Source organism: Colias philodice, chromosome 27, assembly GCF_061535455.1.
Source record: "Colias philodice isolate Cphi_HAF_F1 chromosome 27, ilColPhil1 Martin Lab GWU primary, whole genome shotgun sequence".
Classification (NCBI taxonomy): Eukaryota; Metazoa; Arthropoda; class Insecta; order Lepidoptera; family Pieridae; genus Colias; species Colias philodice.
In genome coordinates, this window is record NC_143112.1 from 76267 (window position 1) to 92697 (window position 16431).

Sequence of the window (16431 nt, forward strand, 5' to 3'; positions counted from 1 at the left end):
ATTTATATAATTCGATGGTGGCGTTAAGGCGTATCTTTTTACAATGGCCCATAATTGCGAAGGACAATTGTGTAAGAACTTTGTTGCCGGTGAGAAGCTAAAGAAAGCTTGAAGGCTCACCCGCCAGCGGCTCCCCATCTGTTCGCAATTTGTTGTCATTAAATTCAATTCAGCCTCTAATAACTTTGCTCTTTGAACAATGTATTTCTAATTCAAATTTCTGTCTAAAACAAACTCTCAAAATTCAAAGTTAACTAAGAAAGCGCTCTTAAATTTCTAATTTCGGAAGTTTCTGGACGCTTCTAAATCAAAACATAAACAAGTTAATTTTTCGTCATTCGTCTTCGAATTCAATTTGGCAATTCCCAACGATTTTCGGATGCTGAAATATATTTTTGTAATTTCTCTCAATGCTTACGTATTGAATAATATTAACGTAAACAAAATGATTAATGCTTTTACAATAAGGCTCGTTTGCATGACTCAGAATTGTCTTTCATTTTATGGTTATTTTGAAACGTTTTATCCATCGTATAGGTGAATATTTAAATTTTATAAGAACTGTTTATTCAATAAATGAAAAGGTTGATATAAATCACAGTTTATTTTACACGTTTATTTGTTACCTATGATAAGGTTAGATTAAGTTTTCCATAACTAAACAAAATATGATATTATAACTTTATGCTAATATAATGTTTCTTTCGCAGGCTTCTTCCCTGCTGTGCTCACCGACCAGAGCAGCTCCGAGCGCTCGCTCGCTTCTCTGGACGAAGCTGAGCTCCTCCGCGACGCTCCCCTCTACCCCCCTCTTCAAAGCTCTGACACTTATCGCTTCGACTCCCAACCGACCCTACAAGATGACAAGCAAAACACCGAAAGTGATCAAACGAATATAGAAAACGAATATTTTTATAAAACAGACGATTCTGTCCTAAATCAACCTGATGTAGAAATAAGAAATGTTAAAACATTTGATGTTTATGATGAACCAGAAACAAATATTGAAGATAGTGTTGTAGTGGCGCCGGAACGCACTGAAAAATTAGAGTTTATCCAAGTTGTTGAACCGCAGAATAATGTTTTTGAAATGTATGCGAATGAGAGAGATTTTTTCACCCCAGATAATGTTTATAATAGTGAAAATCCATTTAAGACTAATATAGTAGCTAGCGATCTGCCGATAGAAACCAGAGAACCTAGTGCTGGTTTTATAGTTGCACCGGGATCAAATTCCGACGAAGTGAAGAGGTTACTAGATGACGAGGCTAAAGTGGAAGACGAAGATGATAATAAAGAACCTAAATTAGAAAATACTGATACAGGAAATGAGGCCAGAATAAAACGTAGCAGTGGTCAGGCTTGGGAAAAACCAGCAAAGGTAATTTAATTCATAATTTACTTTTTTACTATTTAATAGAAACTGATTATAACTCAAAGATGGTAATAGTAATAAAATATCTTTGTCAACGTGAGTTAATGCCGAAATAATAATTCTTATAAGCATATTTTTGCAGTTTGAAACAAATTTATGATTATTGATGTTACTGTAAATATATTCATTTATCTCCAAATTTTTTATTAGTCCCGCCGCGTGAAAACGGGCGACACCATCCTGAACATCCGAGGCGCGGTCCGCGACGCTATAGGCGACGCGGGCGCCGCGCCCGGCCCGCGCGCCTCCTCGCGGGTGGACGCCTTCGTCATCAGACCCTCGCCCGTCATGCGGGACGAGCCCAGGGACCAGGCCAGGGAGGCAGAGTCCAGGAGGGAGAGACAGCCGCCGCAGGTATGGAGGTTTCATATATATTCAGTATGTCTTTGGTAATAATGTTTTCTATGGATATCAATTTTTCAAATCACAGTTACCAAAATGTAGGTATAGACTTCTAGTTATAAACACAGTAAGATTTGATCAAGAACTTGTGCTTATATTATACTAGCGGTCCGCCCCGGCTTCGCCCGTGGTACATATTTACGTTTTCTCTACATAAAAACCATCCTCGTACTTCACGGAATATAATAAAAAAAGAATTATCGAAATCGGTTCAGCCGTTCGTGAGTTATGCGCTTACCAACACATTTTGCGATTCATTTTTATATGTATATAAGAAGATTAATTCATAGTATGTATTCGATGTACACTTTTATGTATTTAACAACTTCTCTTAAAATTTAGTTTTTTTAATTAATATTCGAACAAGAAGTTTTAATTGCTGATTGCAGTTACATACATGTAGATTGTAGAAGCTATTAATTTTTTTACACAATATGTATATTCGTAGTTGAGCATGCAAATATTAATTCCCGTTAATACAGCATCATTAAATTATTACTTTATATTCTTGTTGTCGAATTAATCACAGGAATAAATTAAGATCGACTCCAAGATTTGTTTTAGGATTTAATAATTATTAAAAGCAAACGGACACACGATACGCAATTAAAAATTAAATTAATAATCTCTAATTGGGTACCGGGCTCGAAGAAAATTGGTGGATGAATTTTCTGTTTCGCGTAATAAACTATAATAAACAGCGCTGAGTTGAATTTATTTTCTAGCAAAAATAAAAAGCTCTCAACTAAACCGCTTCAAGATTTTTAAGAAAAAGAAACCGAAAGACAGGAACAAATCACTATAATCAAGAAATCTCTTAATTATTGTAGTACACTGAATTGCCTCTTACACAGAATGACTTAAAGGATTCTTGCGAGCACGAAATAAGCCACTCTCAACTCAAACTCAATTAATTTGAGAGGCTTATTAACGGCGGCCTTTAAAGAGAGCCCCTCAAATTGAAGTTCCTTATTTTTTTCGTCTCAATTTTCTTGGCGAACATGTTTTGTGAATTTTAAATTTGAATAAAGTTGTTTTGTTTCTTGAACGTTTTTATTTTAGAAAAGCTCCGAATGAGTGGATTGATTTATGTTATGCATGTGTGTGTCGGTTTACATATAATATTATGTAATATGTATACATACAGGTTTGTGTGTGTGTGCATGTTTGTATGGAATTAAAATATCCCGCTATTAAAGGTGAATATAATCACTATCACTACATAGTATAAAGCAAAGTCGCTTTCTCTGTCCCTTTGTATGCTTAAATCTTTAAAAGTAAGCAACGGATTTTGATGCGGTTTTTTTTAATAGATAGATTCTCGACGAAGGTTTTAGTATGTAATTTATTAGGTTTTAGACAAAGCGGGCGAAGCCGCGGGCGGGAAGCTAGTTTTTCTATATTTAGCATCGTGACCGCCTACATGCACCCAAATCGTCACACGTTATGTTTGGAATTGTTCCATCTTTAGGAATGAAAGCCTATATTATATTACACATAGTAGGGTATTTTGTTCCTTAATTATTAATTGGCTTGTATAATATTTCTTAAACAACAGGTACGAGTAGTTGCTCACAAGTTATACCTGTTATTTTGCTAAATTTCATCCTGTAAATATCTTGTCTTTTAAACAATAAAGCTTGTCTTTCTATATCTAATTCCTATCTTTGAGTGGTTCTTGTAAGTGTATTCAGCGTTATTGTGTCTCGATAAGGGAGCAGACAAAGGGCCCTCGAAACAGAGACATCTTCAGGATTTATTACTGAATTTAGGACCACATTTTAGGTATTATGTTACTTGGAAAGTAAATACTCGACTCTTCTACTTTTAATTTTGATTAAATTGATATTTCTTGTTTGCTCCTTTTTCTTTGACTTTGATAAATAGACGTTTCCATTTACGAATAATATTTAATTTACTGTAATTATGAGGAGGTATAGTGTACTAGTATTACAGTTTTTTAAAGCTACATCGATCTAATTAATTGTGAATTGATGTTTATTTTAACGGTTTACTACGAATAATATACCTACTATGATGAAAATAGAATTTCATCTTACAATCCTAATTATATTTGAACCTCTCAAAGGTTCAAATATTTGTAATAAATTGAATGTTTTGCTTGCTTTGGTACTATAAAGCAGTATTGATTTTTATGTATTGTTTTAGCCACAAAAATTAGAGAAAGAACTTCTAGTGGAAGCACACGCGCGCGCCCGCATCGCCTGCGACCTCGTCAATGCTACCAACATCCGATGGTATAAGGACAATGAGGTGGGACATATAACATTTATTTATTCTAATTTTTGTAGTGTAACTAATTCTTAGCGCGCGTTTAGAATAATATTTCAAGGTCGCATCATGGCAATACAGTCATGTCATGGGGTAAAGCGACGATTTTGGTATCTTTGAATATTGTCAAAGAAGTTTCACTTCTGACACGTGTGCTCGACACACACGCACTTTTTTTTACTTTATGAGTTCACTGATTTGTCTCGTTTTTAAGCCTTACTCTAAAGGTGCGATGTTGTTTAAAAGTTATATTTTAGAGGTAGCTAAAATTTCGGCTGTCAGTTTGGGACCAATTAGTGATTCCAATTTTAATTAGTTTCAGAATGTTTGTTTGGTTTTATTTTTCTATTCTATCATCGGGAGTGTGCTATATCTATTTGATATCGTGATATATAAGAGTGTTTTAATAATGTAATACGGGCTTATATAAAATAATAATGATCAGTAAATGAGCCATCTTTCATATCCCTGCATTAATATTACAATTTATTTTGATATCTAGCAAATTACAAATCACGAAAGACTAACAATTTTAATTACATCACATCGAAAGTTACTTTTCTTCATAGCACTAACAAATGGATCTGCGTCATCCGAATATTATGATAAACAAAATAAAATAAACGGCGATAAAAGCGTGATATATCGTTAGCAAGTAACGCTCGGGGTATCCGCGGAGAGCGCGGGCGGCGAGGCGTACCGGTCGGGCGAGGCTGTGGAGATCCCGCGCGCGAGCCGCCACCACGCCGCCAAGTGGCGCTGCGGCGGGCGGGACCGCTCCGGCCGGCCCGTCGCAGGCCTGCCCACACGACTGCTCATATACGGTATGCAGTATACGATACTCAATACGAACACATTACACTGCATTGCACAAACATTGTTTATAAACAAATGAATGGACGTTGCAATGAATGAAAAAGACACAATACGATTAGAATTTAATAATACAGTAAAGATTTCTCATTACTCATACCAGTGTTCAAAATGCAATCCATTTTAATATTAACAAAATATGATCCTATAGAACCAGTCAGATCGGTGTATCTCGCGGTGGATGGCAGAAGATTGGATGCGGGCAACACGTGGGTGCCGGTGCGTGACAAAACTGTACTGGAAGTACGCTGTGTTGCTGAAGGTATGTAAAGAAATATAATTTATGGAGATGAGTATTAAAATTACAACTTTTCGTAGAATTGATATGATCTATGTTGTATTAGATTATATTTTGATGATGACAAAGTGATTTACGAAAGTATGAAAACCGTCCGGTCTGTTTTGATCATTTATTTATTTATTATAGCAAATATTTGGAAAATATCAAATATTTTATAAAAATATGATAATGTTGTATTATTTTTACAAAAATCCGTGTCTAGATTTTTTACTTTGAGTAAAAAGATATCGTTAATTATAGCTTCAAAAATAATATAATGGAAAAGTAATTATACTATTAATTAATACGAAATTGGATATTGAGTGCCCATTGCTTTTATTTGGCAAATCTTCTGAGATTTTATTAGTTTTCGTTACGCTAATATCAACTTGTATTAGCTACGGTATCGAATGAACTCATCAAAAAAATAAATATAATGTTATTGTGCTTCGTAAGTTTAAAGACGGTTAGTTAAATTCCACACAAGGGACTTCTAAAAGCCATTTGATAAGTAACATCGTACAGGAGAATTAATATTCCTAATGTTTCAGTGATGCATGCGGCAGATACTATTTCACTTTTGTAACTAATCTATTATAAAAGCATAAAATGATTAGGTATACAGCTTAACTCGGCGAAAGGAAATAAAAATTATTTGGTGTCCCCCAGGGACCAGTATAAGGACCATAACATTATAAATGTATCAACATAATATGATATTTGTTTTGAAGTGAATTTATTATGTTAGGTGGTGTGCCTCCACCTGATCTATCATGGCGGCTGCTCGCGTTGGAACCGGCGCTAGATCACAGACCATATTTACGGATACACCACACGAATTATTCAGTGGGTAAGATGATATAATTTCTAACAATACTTAATCATTAGAAGTAGTAAGCGGGATTGAGTAGGTTTTTTACAATATTGAAGAACATCATGTACTTCAAAATTTAATGATATATTTAATGATAATGATACTTATGATGATAAAACTTCTGTTGTTGATATTTTTAGTGTCGATGAAGAGGTTAATACTGATAACAACGATTATAATATACTAGGTTTCCGCCCGCGGCTTTGCCCGCGCTGACAAAGAAAACCCACATAGTTCCCGTTTCCGTGGGATTTCCGGGATTGCGTCATTTTCCCGGGATAAAAAGTAGCCTATGTCCTTTCTCGGGTATCAAAATATCTCCATACTATATTTCATGACAATTGGTTCAGTAGTTTAGGCGTGATTGAGTAACAGACAGACAGACAGAGTTACTTTCGCATTTATAATATTAGTATGGATTTGGTGTCGCTCAGAGGGCATGTCGTGGTCCCGCGTGGTGGTGACGGCGGCGCGCGAGCTGCACAACGCCACGCTGCAGTGCGCGGCCAAGCAGCGCCAGCCCGCGCCCGACGCACACAACTCCTCCAAGCACTACGACGTCATGACCGCCAAGCTCGAGATACATGTCACTTGTGAGTATACACGATTTGTAATTGGCCTTCGTTTTGTACAAATGTTATAATTTGGTTTGATCCGTGATAACGATTTTGGATGACAATTGTTCTATGAAAACAACGGCAACGGAGCTAGGATTGATGTGGATATTTTTTAGTAGATTGCTGATCAAGGAAAAGTGAAATTGGGGATAGATAAGCAAGTTAACAATGACTCAGCATTATGACTAGGCATAATGTGGCATTTTAGTAAATTGTTGATTGAGGGGAAATTATAATGATTTCTTTGAAAACCATATCTTGAGTATTACTTATTTACCTATCACTAATTTTGCTCATCCCGAATTTTAAGACAAACGTGAATTTGTTGCTCTTTTACGTAAAAATTACCGATCTAATTAGAATCACATTTGGTATCCAGATACTTAGTTCATGACGTCGTAAAAGAAGTAGGTATTGGATTCAGGAACAATATTCGTAACAAATATAAAAAGTTTATCATGCTAACATAATATTACATTGGAAACAATTCCTATATGATGTTGATTAAAATAAGATATAGAAGTTGTGAAATTATTTATATTACTCGCAGGGAAATAGGAAAGTCAGGTAACACTCGCATACTTCAAAAACTAATCGTTTGAAATGTTTAGTTCATTGAAATGTTACATTTTTTAGGCCTAACCTCGCATTTTTTAGAGGACGCAATTTTGTTTTTTTGATATGTAGGGGGGGTCAGTGTGAAGCTAAAACCAAGTTTGTGGGGTCGCCACCCTTGTCCCACGGCCGCCATCTTGAAAATAGCGGTTGGAATGGTTTTTACGACATATCTCTTAAACTATTTATTTGATAAAAAAATTTCGTTCACATTATTTGTTGCAAATTAAATTCTCTACAACTTTGGTCCAGTAACTTTTTGTCGTAGAACTATAAATAAAAAAGTTATAAGCGAAAATGTTCAGAAATTAGAGATGTTTATATTTTTCAATAAAACTTTTTTTTATAATTTTACGAAGAAATGATATTAGACCATTTTTGTAGATTGTTTTTCGAGGAACAACTTTTATATACAACATTTTTTCATTACGTCAATAGCTAAGGTTTTACAGCGCTCAAAAGTGAGTACTCTCTAATTTCTGAACATTTTCACTTATAACTTTTTTATTTATAGTTCTACGACAAAAAGTTACTGGACCAAAGTTGTAGAGAATTTAATTTGCAACAAATAATGTTACTCAATGTTTTTCATCAAATAAATAGTTTAAGAGATATATCGTAAAAACCATATCAACCGCTATTTTCAAGATGGCGGCCGTGGGACAAGGGTGGCGACCCCACAAACTTGGTGATAGCTTCATACTGACCCCCCCTACACATCAAAAAAATAAAATTGCGTCCTCTAAAAAATGATACCCCAAATGTAACTTTTCAATGGAGTAGTTCGACTGTGGTCTATTTATGACATTCTTTACACTGCATTTAATTTACTGCCTTGCATTTTAATTAATTTAGGTTTCACATAGTTTTTAACAGAATTTACCATTTAGTTTACGTGTGTGGTTAAAAGAATTTGTAATGATTTGTGTACATGACTTTTAATTGAACACCTCACTCGTTAAATTCCCCTGTGAGAGCGTGACCTAATTCGAACTGATTAAACATGTTCAACAGGATTTCATTTATCGCTTAAATTCGCGCTTTCTCTATCTCTTACGTTCATTATGTTACACAATATCACAAAGTGATCATGACTAAAAGAATTTTCAACATATGGAAAATCGTTTACAAACTACTATAGTAAACGAGGAAGGAATATAATATAAAAGAGACGTCAGTAATTAAAAAAATATTGAGACAAATTGATAAGTATTAGGCAATAGAATTATTTTGCAGTCAAACTTTAGACTTGAGTATTGAGTTTGAGAAATGCTGGGATGGGGAATTGGGATTGTCTTGATTTGAATTGTGTGCTGCTAATCGCAGATCCTAGTTCGCAGCTCGCAATGCCAGTTTCAGTTTTGTTTAAATTGTATTTTTTTATAGCTTAAGTCTGGAGGAAAAACATGTTATTATTCAATAGAGCGAGGAAAAAAGTTTTTTGTTTCTTGCACAATAAAGTGTTAAATAAATAAATAAATAAAAAAGAGGTGTCAAGGGACACCCGGATGGAACAAATTAAAATAACTGGCTCGCTTTCTATGAGAGAGAGAGACAGATAGGGACGAGCGCGTACGCCGCACGGATACAACTATAGCAAAAAATGTTGTTCCAACTTTTGGTCTCAATTCCGTCTCTCGTTCCTTTCGCATCACGCGATAAGATATTTCGTTCCAAAAACAACAAAAAAAAAAAGGCGTGTGGCACTCGGGGACTGCCGCGGTAAAGCTATTCCATGCTATGCCTTCAAGCCACACCTCCGCGCCCGTCGGAGGGGCGAGCGTGAGGTTTTTCGTTACGCAATTTCTGGATTCGGTCCCCGCGCTCAAGGCCCGCGATAGAAGCTATGCAATAGCTTAATAAGATCGTATATCTGTCCGGCAGACCCGCCGTCGTTCGTGATCTCGCGCTGGCCCGGGTTCGGCGTGTCGCTGTGGGCGGGGCGCGCGGCGGCGCTGCGCTGCGACGTGGACTCCAACCCGCCCGCGCGCCCCGCCTGGACGCGCGACGCCGACGTGCCCGCGCCGCACACGTGAGTCCTGCACTCCCATCACCTCTAGTCACTTTAAAGCTTAGTAAAAACATATTTCACACAATGTATGGACCAAAAATGGATCCCTGTGGAACACCTGTATTAATTGATAGGCCGTAAAACCGACAACAGTTGATATTCTGTTCTGAAGTTATGAAGCCATTAGGCCCTGAGCTAAACCTTAATTTCTGTAATATAATTGATTTTTTGCAAGATATAGGAATGTTTTACGTAGTCAAATGCTTTGGAAAAGTAAAAAAACGAAAAAAAAAAACATCAATCATTTAATTATTTACCCATGCCTCACATCTTATATGTATTATAAGATCTGCTACACAATCTACTGTCTATTTGTTGTATAATGTTCACGTGGAGTGTGTTGTGTGGGAGGTAATGTTTGTGTGAATTTGTTGTATAATGTTCAGGTGGCGTTTTGTGTACTGTAAAATGTTAATGTGGATTTGTTGTATAATGGTGGCGTGTTGTGTGCAAGGTAATGTTTGTGTGGATTTATTGTATAATGTTTGCGTGGCGTGTTGTGTGCAGGTTTATATTACGTTGATTTGTTGTATAATGTTCACATGGCGTTTTGTGTACAGTATAATGTTAATGTGGATTTGTTGTATAATGGTGGCGTGTTGTGTGGAAGGTAATGTATATGTGGATTTGTTTTATAACGTTCACGTGGCGTGTTGTGTGCAGGGTTATTATATTATTGTATTATGTTCGTGTGCCGTGATGTAGTTCTGTGGAAGGTAGTGTTAATGCGTTGTGTGTGGCGCAGGTCGCCGGCGCCGGTGGAGAGCGCGGACGGGTCGGCCACGCTGCGCTGGGCGGCGCTGCGGCCGGCGCACGCGGGCTGGTACCAGTGCCGCGCCAGCTGGCTCGACACCGAGTACTCCTCCATCGGGTACTACCTCAACGTGCTGTGTGAGTGGCACACTGGATCACTGGCTCACTGGCTTCCCAGCTGGCACCATTATAATACGACATATATACAATATGTTTAAAAATTACACTCGATATTTTTCATAAATAAAAATGTCAATATTTTTAAACACATAAATTTTCTGTCAATCAAACACAATTAATTTAAGTTTATAATAATTTTGTGGGTATAAATAGGTAAACACACGTTAACACTAATATATTGTGATCTACAACTATTGTTCGCAACCCTTCCTAGAAACCCCTATCTCATAATACAAGTTTCCTCCCAGCCCCAGATGAGTCCGCGACATCGGCGACAGAAACTAACGAGGAGCCAGTCCATCAGAAAGTGGAAGTGCCGCTCGGAGGGAACGTTCAGTTACATTGTCCAAAGGGTAAGCAGAAAAAAAAACACCTACTAAAAAAACGCTGACATTTTTATTGCCATGTTTTAAATTTATTGGATGTTTTGCTAACCATTCTTCAATTATAAAAAAAATACCAGTATAGTCTTACAGTTAATGTTAACGGCTTAGACATTCAAACAAATGCATATACTTGTGATTTTCAAATAGTGTGTTATGTGTAACATGGTGCAGGCAGCGTGGGGTGCTGGTGGCGGCGCGTGGTTGGCAACGCAAGTGACAACTGGGCGCCCGCCGGCAGCCATCACGCGCACGGCGTGCTCGGTGAGATTATATGCTTTGTGTTATTTTACCTGTTGAAACCATCCATACTGAGATGAAAAAATATCGTATAATAATCGTTAAAACTGTGACTTTCTAACATAACGGTAAAATATTTTTTAAAGTAATACGGAGCTTTTTGAATAAAAGTACAAAACGTCCTTCCAAACGTTTTCATTATTTTTAAAATTGTTAGTCAGAATTTAACTTAGTTCTTGTGAATAACTTTTTTATATTTGTTATAATTTTGCGGTTTAATTATAATATTGCAACTAGATTTCCGCCCGCGGCTTCGCCCGCGTTTTCAGAGGAAAACCCGCATAGATCCCGTTCCCGTGGGATTTCCGGGATAAAACCTACCCTATGTGTTAATCCAAGTTACCTTCTATATGTGTGCTAAATTTTATTGTAATCGGTTCTGTAGTATTTGCGTGAAAGAGTAACAAACACACACACACACACACACACACACACACATCCTCACAAACTTTCGCATTTATAATATTAGTAGGATTAAAACTGCTCTCTGCTTAAGTTCTCTTCTGAACTGTTTGAGTTAAATGAGTTTGAGTTTGAATTATTTCTGAGAAACTCGAAATATAAGGTTATTTATTATGCATACCATGTTTAAATATAAATTTATAGTTGAATCGTTTCTATCGCCTTAAATACGTAATTTATCATAATTTATCTATAATATTATTTTTTATTGACTTATCGAAATTTTCCTGACATATAGAAATTTTCCTGACGTATAGAAATTTTCCGGACTTATGGATTTTCCTGACTTATATAAATTTTTGCGGCAAAGAGAAATTTTACTTGTTTATATAAATTTTCCTGGCGTATAGAAAATTTCCTGGCTTATAGAATTTTTCCTGACGTGTAGAAATTTTCCTGGCTTATATAAATTTTCCTGACGTATAGAAATTTTCCTGGCGTATATAATTTTTCCTGTCTTATACAAATTTTATAGGCGTATAGCTTTTTTATGGAAATTTTCCAGCTTATAGAAATTTTCCAGCTCATAGAAATTTTCCAGCTTATAGAAATTTTCCAGCTTATAGAAATTTTCCAGCTTATAGAAATTTTCCCGACTTATGGAAATTTTTCCTCACTTATCGTAATTTTTCTGTCAATCGAAATTTCCCTATCTATTGTTAAAATCATTTTTCTAATCTTCCTAAAATTGGAAATTTTTACGACTGATTTAAGTACTACCAACCACCCACCTATTCCCACCCACATCCCGTACGCTATGCTCTCTATCCACAGGCCGCGCATGCGCAGAATGGCTCAGTATCTGCATAGCTAGCGAACGTATAAACTCGCCCGGTCGTTGGGCGCTTTCACCAGGGAACTGGAATTATGAAATTATTATTAATTTCATGAACAATATCATCATCATCATTTTTATTGAAAACAATATTCATGTATTTTTCTTTGCCCGCGGATTCCCCTGATGTTAAATTCGCATTAGTATGAGTCGTTTCACCGCTGTCAAAAGTTACCCATGGCCATGTCACATTAAAACGAATAAACACACTTTCGCATTTATAATATTACTAGAGGTCCGCCCCGGCTTCGCCCGTGGTACATATTTCGCAATAAAAGGTAGCCTATGTCCTTTCTCGGGTATCAAAATATCTCCATACAAAATTTCATGCAAATTGGTTCAGTAGTTTAGGCGTGATTGAGTAACAGACAGACAGAGTTACTTTCGCATTTATAATATTAGTATGGATTGCGAATGTCATGTGTTAAGGACAACTGCCAGTTATTGTCAGTTTATATTCTTAGTATGCAAAATACACGTGTATATCAGGTCACTAGCTGTGCCACGCGGTTTTACCCGCATTGCTCTATCCCTGTTAATATTCTTAGCGTGATGATATATAGCTTATAGCCTTCCTCGATAAGTGGGCTATCTACCACCGAAAGAATTTCAAATTAGCGCGTTAAAACAAACTGTTCAGCTCTATATGAGTACAGCTGACGGTGCGTGTGCGCAGGTATAGCGGAGGCGATGTGGGAGGAGGGCGGCGAGTACCGCTGCGTGGGCGCGCGCGCCGCCGAGCGCGAGCGGCTCCGCGAGCTCAAGCGGGTCACGCTCTCCGTCACCGGTATGTGCTAAAATGTTATCCGATATAAATAATGGATAACAAAACTCACAAGAAAGCAAGAATAAAAAGATTTTTTTTTCTTTACAGAAAAAAAAATCGTTCCAATAATTGAAATGCTTCTTTTTCTTTAATGTTTTTTATAGTTACTTATAATTTTTTTCGATATAATATTATTTGAAAAAAAAAAAATTTTTTTTTCATCGGATAAGTACTTTTTCTTGATCAAATTTTCTTTCATTGAGTTTGTAATTTAGATTCAATTGAATTTTTTTCTTGAAACGTTACTTATGTTATTTTACAACCAAAAAAAAAATTCTCTAGGTGGCGCAACAGCAAAAACAATAAGCACAGAACCCGCACAGAACGGGTGGCGTCTAACTTGCGGGGTGTGCGGTCGGAACCTGCGCGTGCTGTGGGTCACGAGCGGCCGGTCCCAGCCCGCTATACTCACCCCCGACTTGTCCCAACACTGCTGGAGGGCGATCCTCATCACCCCCGACTCAGAGGAAGTGTGGTGTGTCGCGGTGTCCTCTAGCGGGGGGGCTGTGGCCGTGTTCCCCAAGCGCAGTCTCGCGCCGTCCCTGTCGCCCGCGCGACACGCGGTCCGAGCGCTACACTCCGGAACCCCCCGACTAGAATCGACCCCTTCTCTACTGACCCCCTTTCTATTTCTGCTAGCTTCTGTGTTAGTATGAAAATTATGTTATACGTAGTCAATTTGTGGTGGAATATAATAATGGGTGGCAATGTTTTCTGTTCACTGTAGAAATCATTTTTGTAAGCATAATATATGGATCGCGGTTTTGAAAACATCGCTACCTACTATTGTAATAAAGACTGTTTGTATCAAAATAATCTAAAGTACGATTTTTACTTATAACTGTAGTGATAAATGTACGCGGTGTGAATTAATATGCGATTAAATTCACATTACGTACATATAAATGTGCTAGTCATATGTCTATGTGATACGAAATATCGTCTAGTAAAGTCAATGTCTGTACTTAGGCTTGTAGTGTCTCCATCTATCTCTTGTAAGCTGTAGATCCTTCTAGGGCTCATGTGTATTAGGTATTAAGGCATTTGACGTGACCTATATTATGTGTATGTGTGTTTGTGTGTCACGTCGAACATTTATTACTGAATGAAAAGAAAATGTTTTTTGTGAAAATAAAAACTTTAAACCCCATAATTGTTATGACTCTTGACATATTATATAGGTTTTTTGTAATACCCGCAGTCGTTAAATATGCAGTCTATTGTATTTTTGACGCGCATTGAAGTGGTAATTTTTTTTCGATGTAGGGTTGTTAATAACCCTAACTCAATTACTACTTAATGGTCGTGTCGTCTAATATTTAGTTCGCTCTTAATACTTTTCTATAATAATAATACGTAATACTCAAATAACCCTTTTTATTCAATAATAACTGATCGTCCAAACATAGCTAATACACACAAGTATGCGTGTTAGATTTCCCAATTTTCTTTCTTTTCCTCTTTCCTTACAAATGTGCCAAATTGTTATATTTTTGTTATGAATGAGATATATTATTGTATTTTTTCGTTAATATTGAATGGAATTCAAGTAAAATGAACACCAAATAAAATTGTATGTAAGATATATGATAAGTCGTGAATATTGTATTCGGTGTATTTATATTTAGAGATATCGGTCTCGTATGTGGAAGCTTCAGGACCGGGGCTGGAAAGGGCTGTTTAGAAAACCTTAAACATTATTACAAATAAAATTAAGGAATACTAATAAAGTATCAGCAATTACTTTTTATGGTTTCATGCTAGAGTTTAAATTTCTTATTAATATTGCATTTTAGTATCTTCTATTTATATCACCCAAATTAATGATGAAAACTTTATTTGTTTTTTTAACGTATTTTCAGTACATTGAATGATTTAGTAATTTATTAAAATACAAAAAAAAGGTATGCGAAGAAGCAATTAAAATAATTAAGAAGTTCATATAAATAGGCCACAGGGGTGTGCCAATAAATGTAATATAATTAAATCGTAGAATATTGCTCGTATAAATGTAACTCTCGTATACAGCCCTTAAGTCCTGCCTATTGTATTTCGATGTCAATTTTAGAAGGCCGCGTAGTTCGGCGACATTTTTGTATCAAAAACATTTGCTAACACAATTTTTGCAACAATCATATAGAATAAGAGAATTATATCAATTGTTCAATGTTGAAATGTTAAAGTAGAAACTTTCCTGTCTCCATCTTCATTCAGGAGTTAATTGTTCTAAGAGTTTTGTTTGAACTTGCGACGGATAACAAAGGTGAGCGAGCTTTGGAATTCAGTTAAATGCATATGAATTAACATATTTTAAAGTGTTTCTATCCCTCTTTCTACCCGACTTTACATACGAATTATGTATAGCCTTTATGCTAATACCATCGACCACACCACCACACGTGGTTGTGTGGTCGATGGCTAATACTCTTTATTTTAATGATAAAAATCGAGCTTTAATTCGCGCAATTAATTTCCTGATATTCGTTGACCAATATTATTTATTTATTTATATAAGGCACAGTTACAGGATATAATCCAAGAACATTTACATCAACTTACTAAATTAAACAATATTAAGATTACGACCCAATTAAAACTGCACACAACATTTAAATCATTACAATAACATAAAAAAGTGAATACAGCAACTAGATACCATCATTAATTATCAAGTCAAATGTTTTATCAATGTATCACACAAAAAGTACTCATTAATTAAAATAACAAAAATAATTTAAATTAATGTTAAGTGTTAACTTGAATTTTATGTTTATTATTATGATTATCCATTTTCTCAACTTACCTTTTATTTATTATAAAATGAAGAGTCTTGGCGATACCTAGTTCCAAAGACCATGTGCTTAAAATTATATAATTGAAATATAAAATTAGCATCATAAAAGACATATTTTAGAACAATTAACTTCTCGCCATCTTGATATTTTGGGTCATTTTCACTTAAGCTGGGAATTTAACAGGTTTAACTGAAACGATTATACTAATGATGCTCTCATCTTTATCACATACTAGCGGTCCACCCCGGCTTCGCCCGTGGTACATGTTTACGTTTTCTCTACATAAGAACCATCCTCGTACTTCAAGGAATATAATAAAAAAAGAATTATCGAAATCGGTTCAGCCGTTCTCGAGTTATGCGCTTACCAACACATTTTGCGATTCATTTTTATATATAAGATTACTGTAATATCATTTGATATATTTTGTGAAAATTC

At 36.0% G+C, this 16431-nt stretch overlaps 1 protein-coding gene across 1 annotated transcript in view; it reads left to right on the top strand.

The window, feature by feature from the left end:
• tei (irregular chiasm C-roughest protein teiresias) overlaps positions 1–15596 on the top strand; it is a 66617-nt gene extending 51021 nt beyond the window's left edge. The window contains exons 3-15 of the mRNA XM_089711958.1: positions 711–1381; positions 1586–1789; positions 4007–4111; positions 4782–4953; positions 5154–5264; positions 6031–6132; positions 6591–6749; positions 9273–9420; positions 10205–10350; positions 10641–10745; positions 10950–11039; positions 13049–13159; positions 13481–15596. Of these exons, the coding sequence (XP_089568084.1) occupies positions 711–1381; positions 1586–1789; positions 4007–4111; positions 4782–4953; positions 5154–5264; positions 6031–6132; positions 6591–6749; positions 9273–9420; positions 10205–10350; positions 10641–10745; positions 10950–11039; positions 13049–13159; positions 13481–13854 (2498 nt within the window). The 3' untranslated portion in view covers positions 13855–15596. The remainder of the gene's footprint in view (positions 1–710; positions 1382–1585; positions 1790–4006; positions 4112–4781; positions 4954–5153; positions 5265–6030; positions 6133–6590; positions 6750–9272; positions 9421–10204; positions 10351–10640; positions 10746–10949; positions 11040–13048; positions 13160–13480) is intronic.
• Positions 15597–16431: the final 835 nt, after the last annotated feature.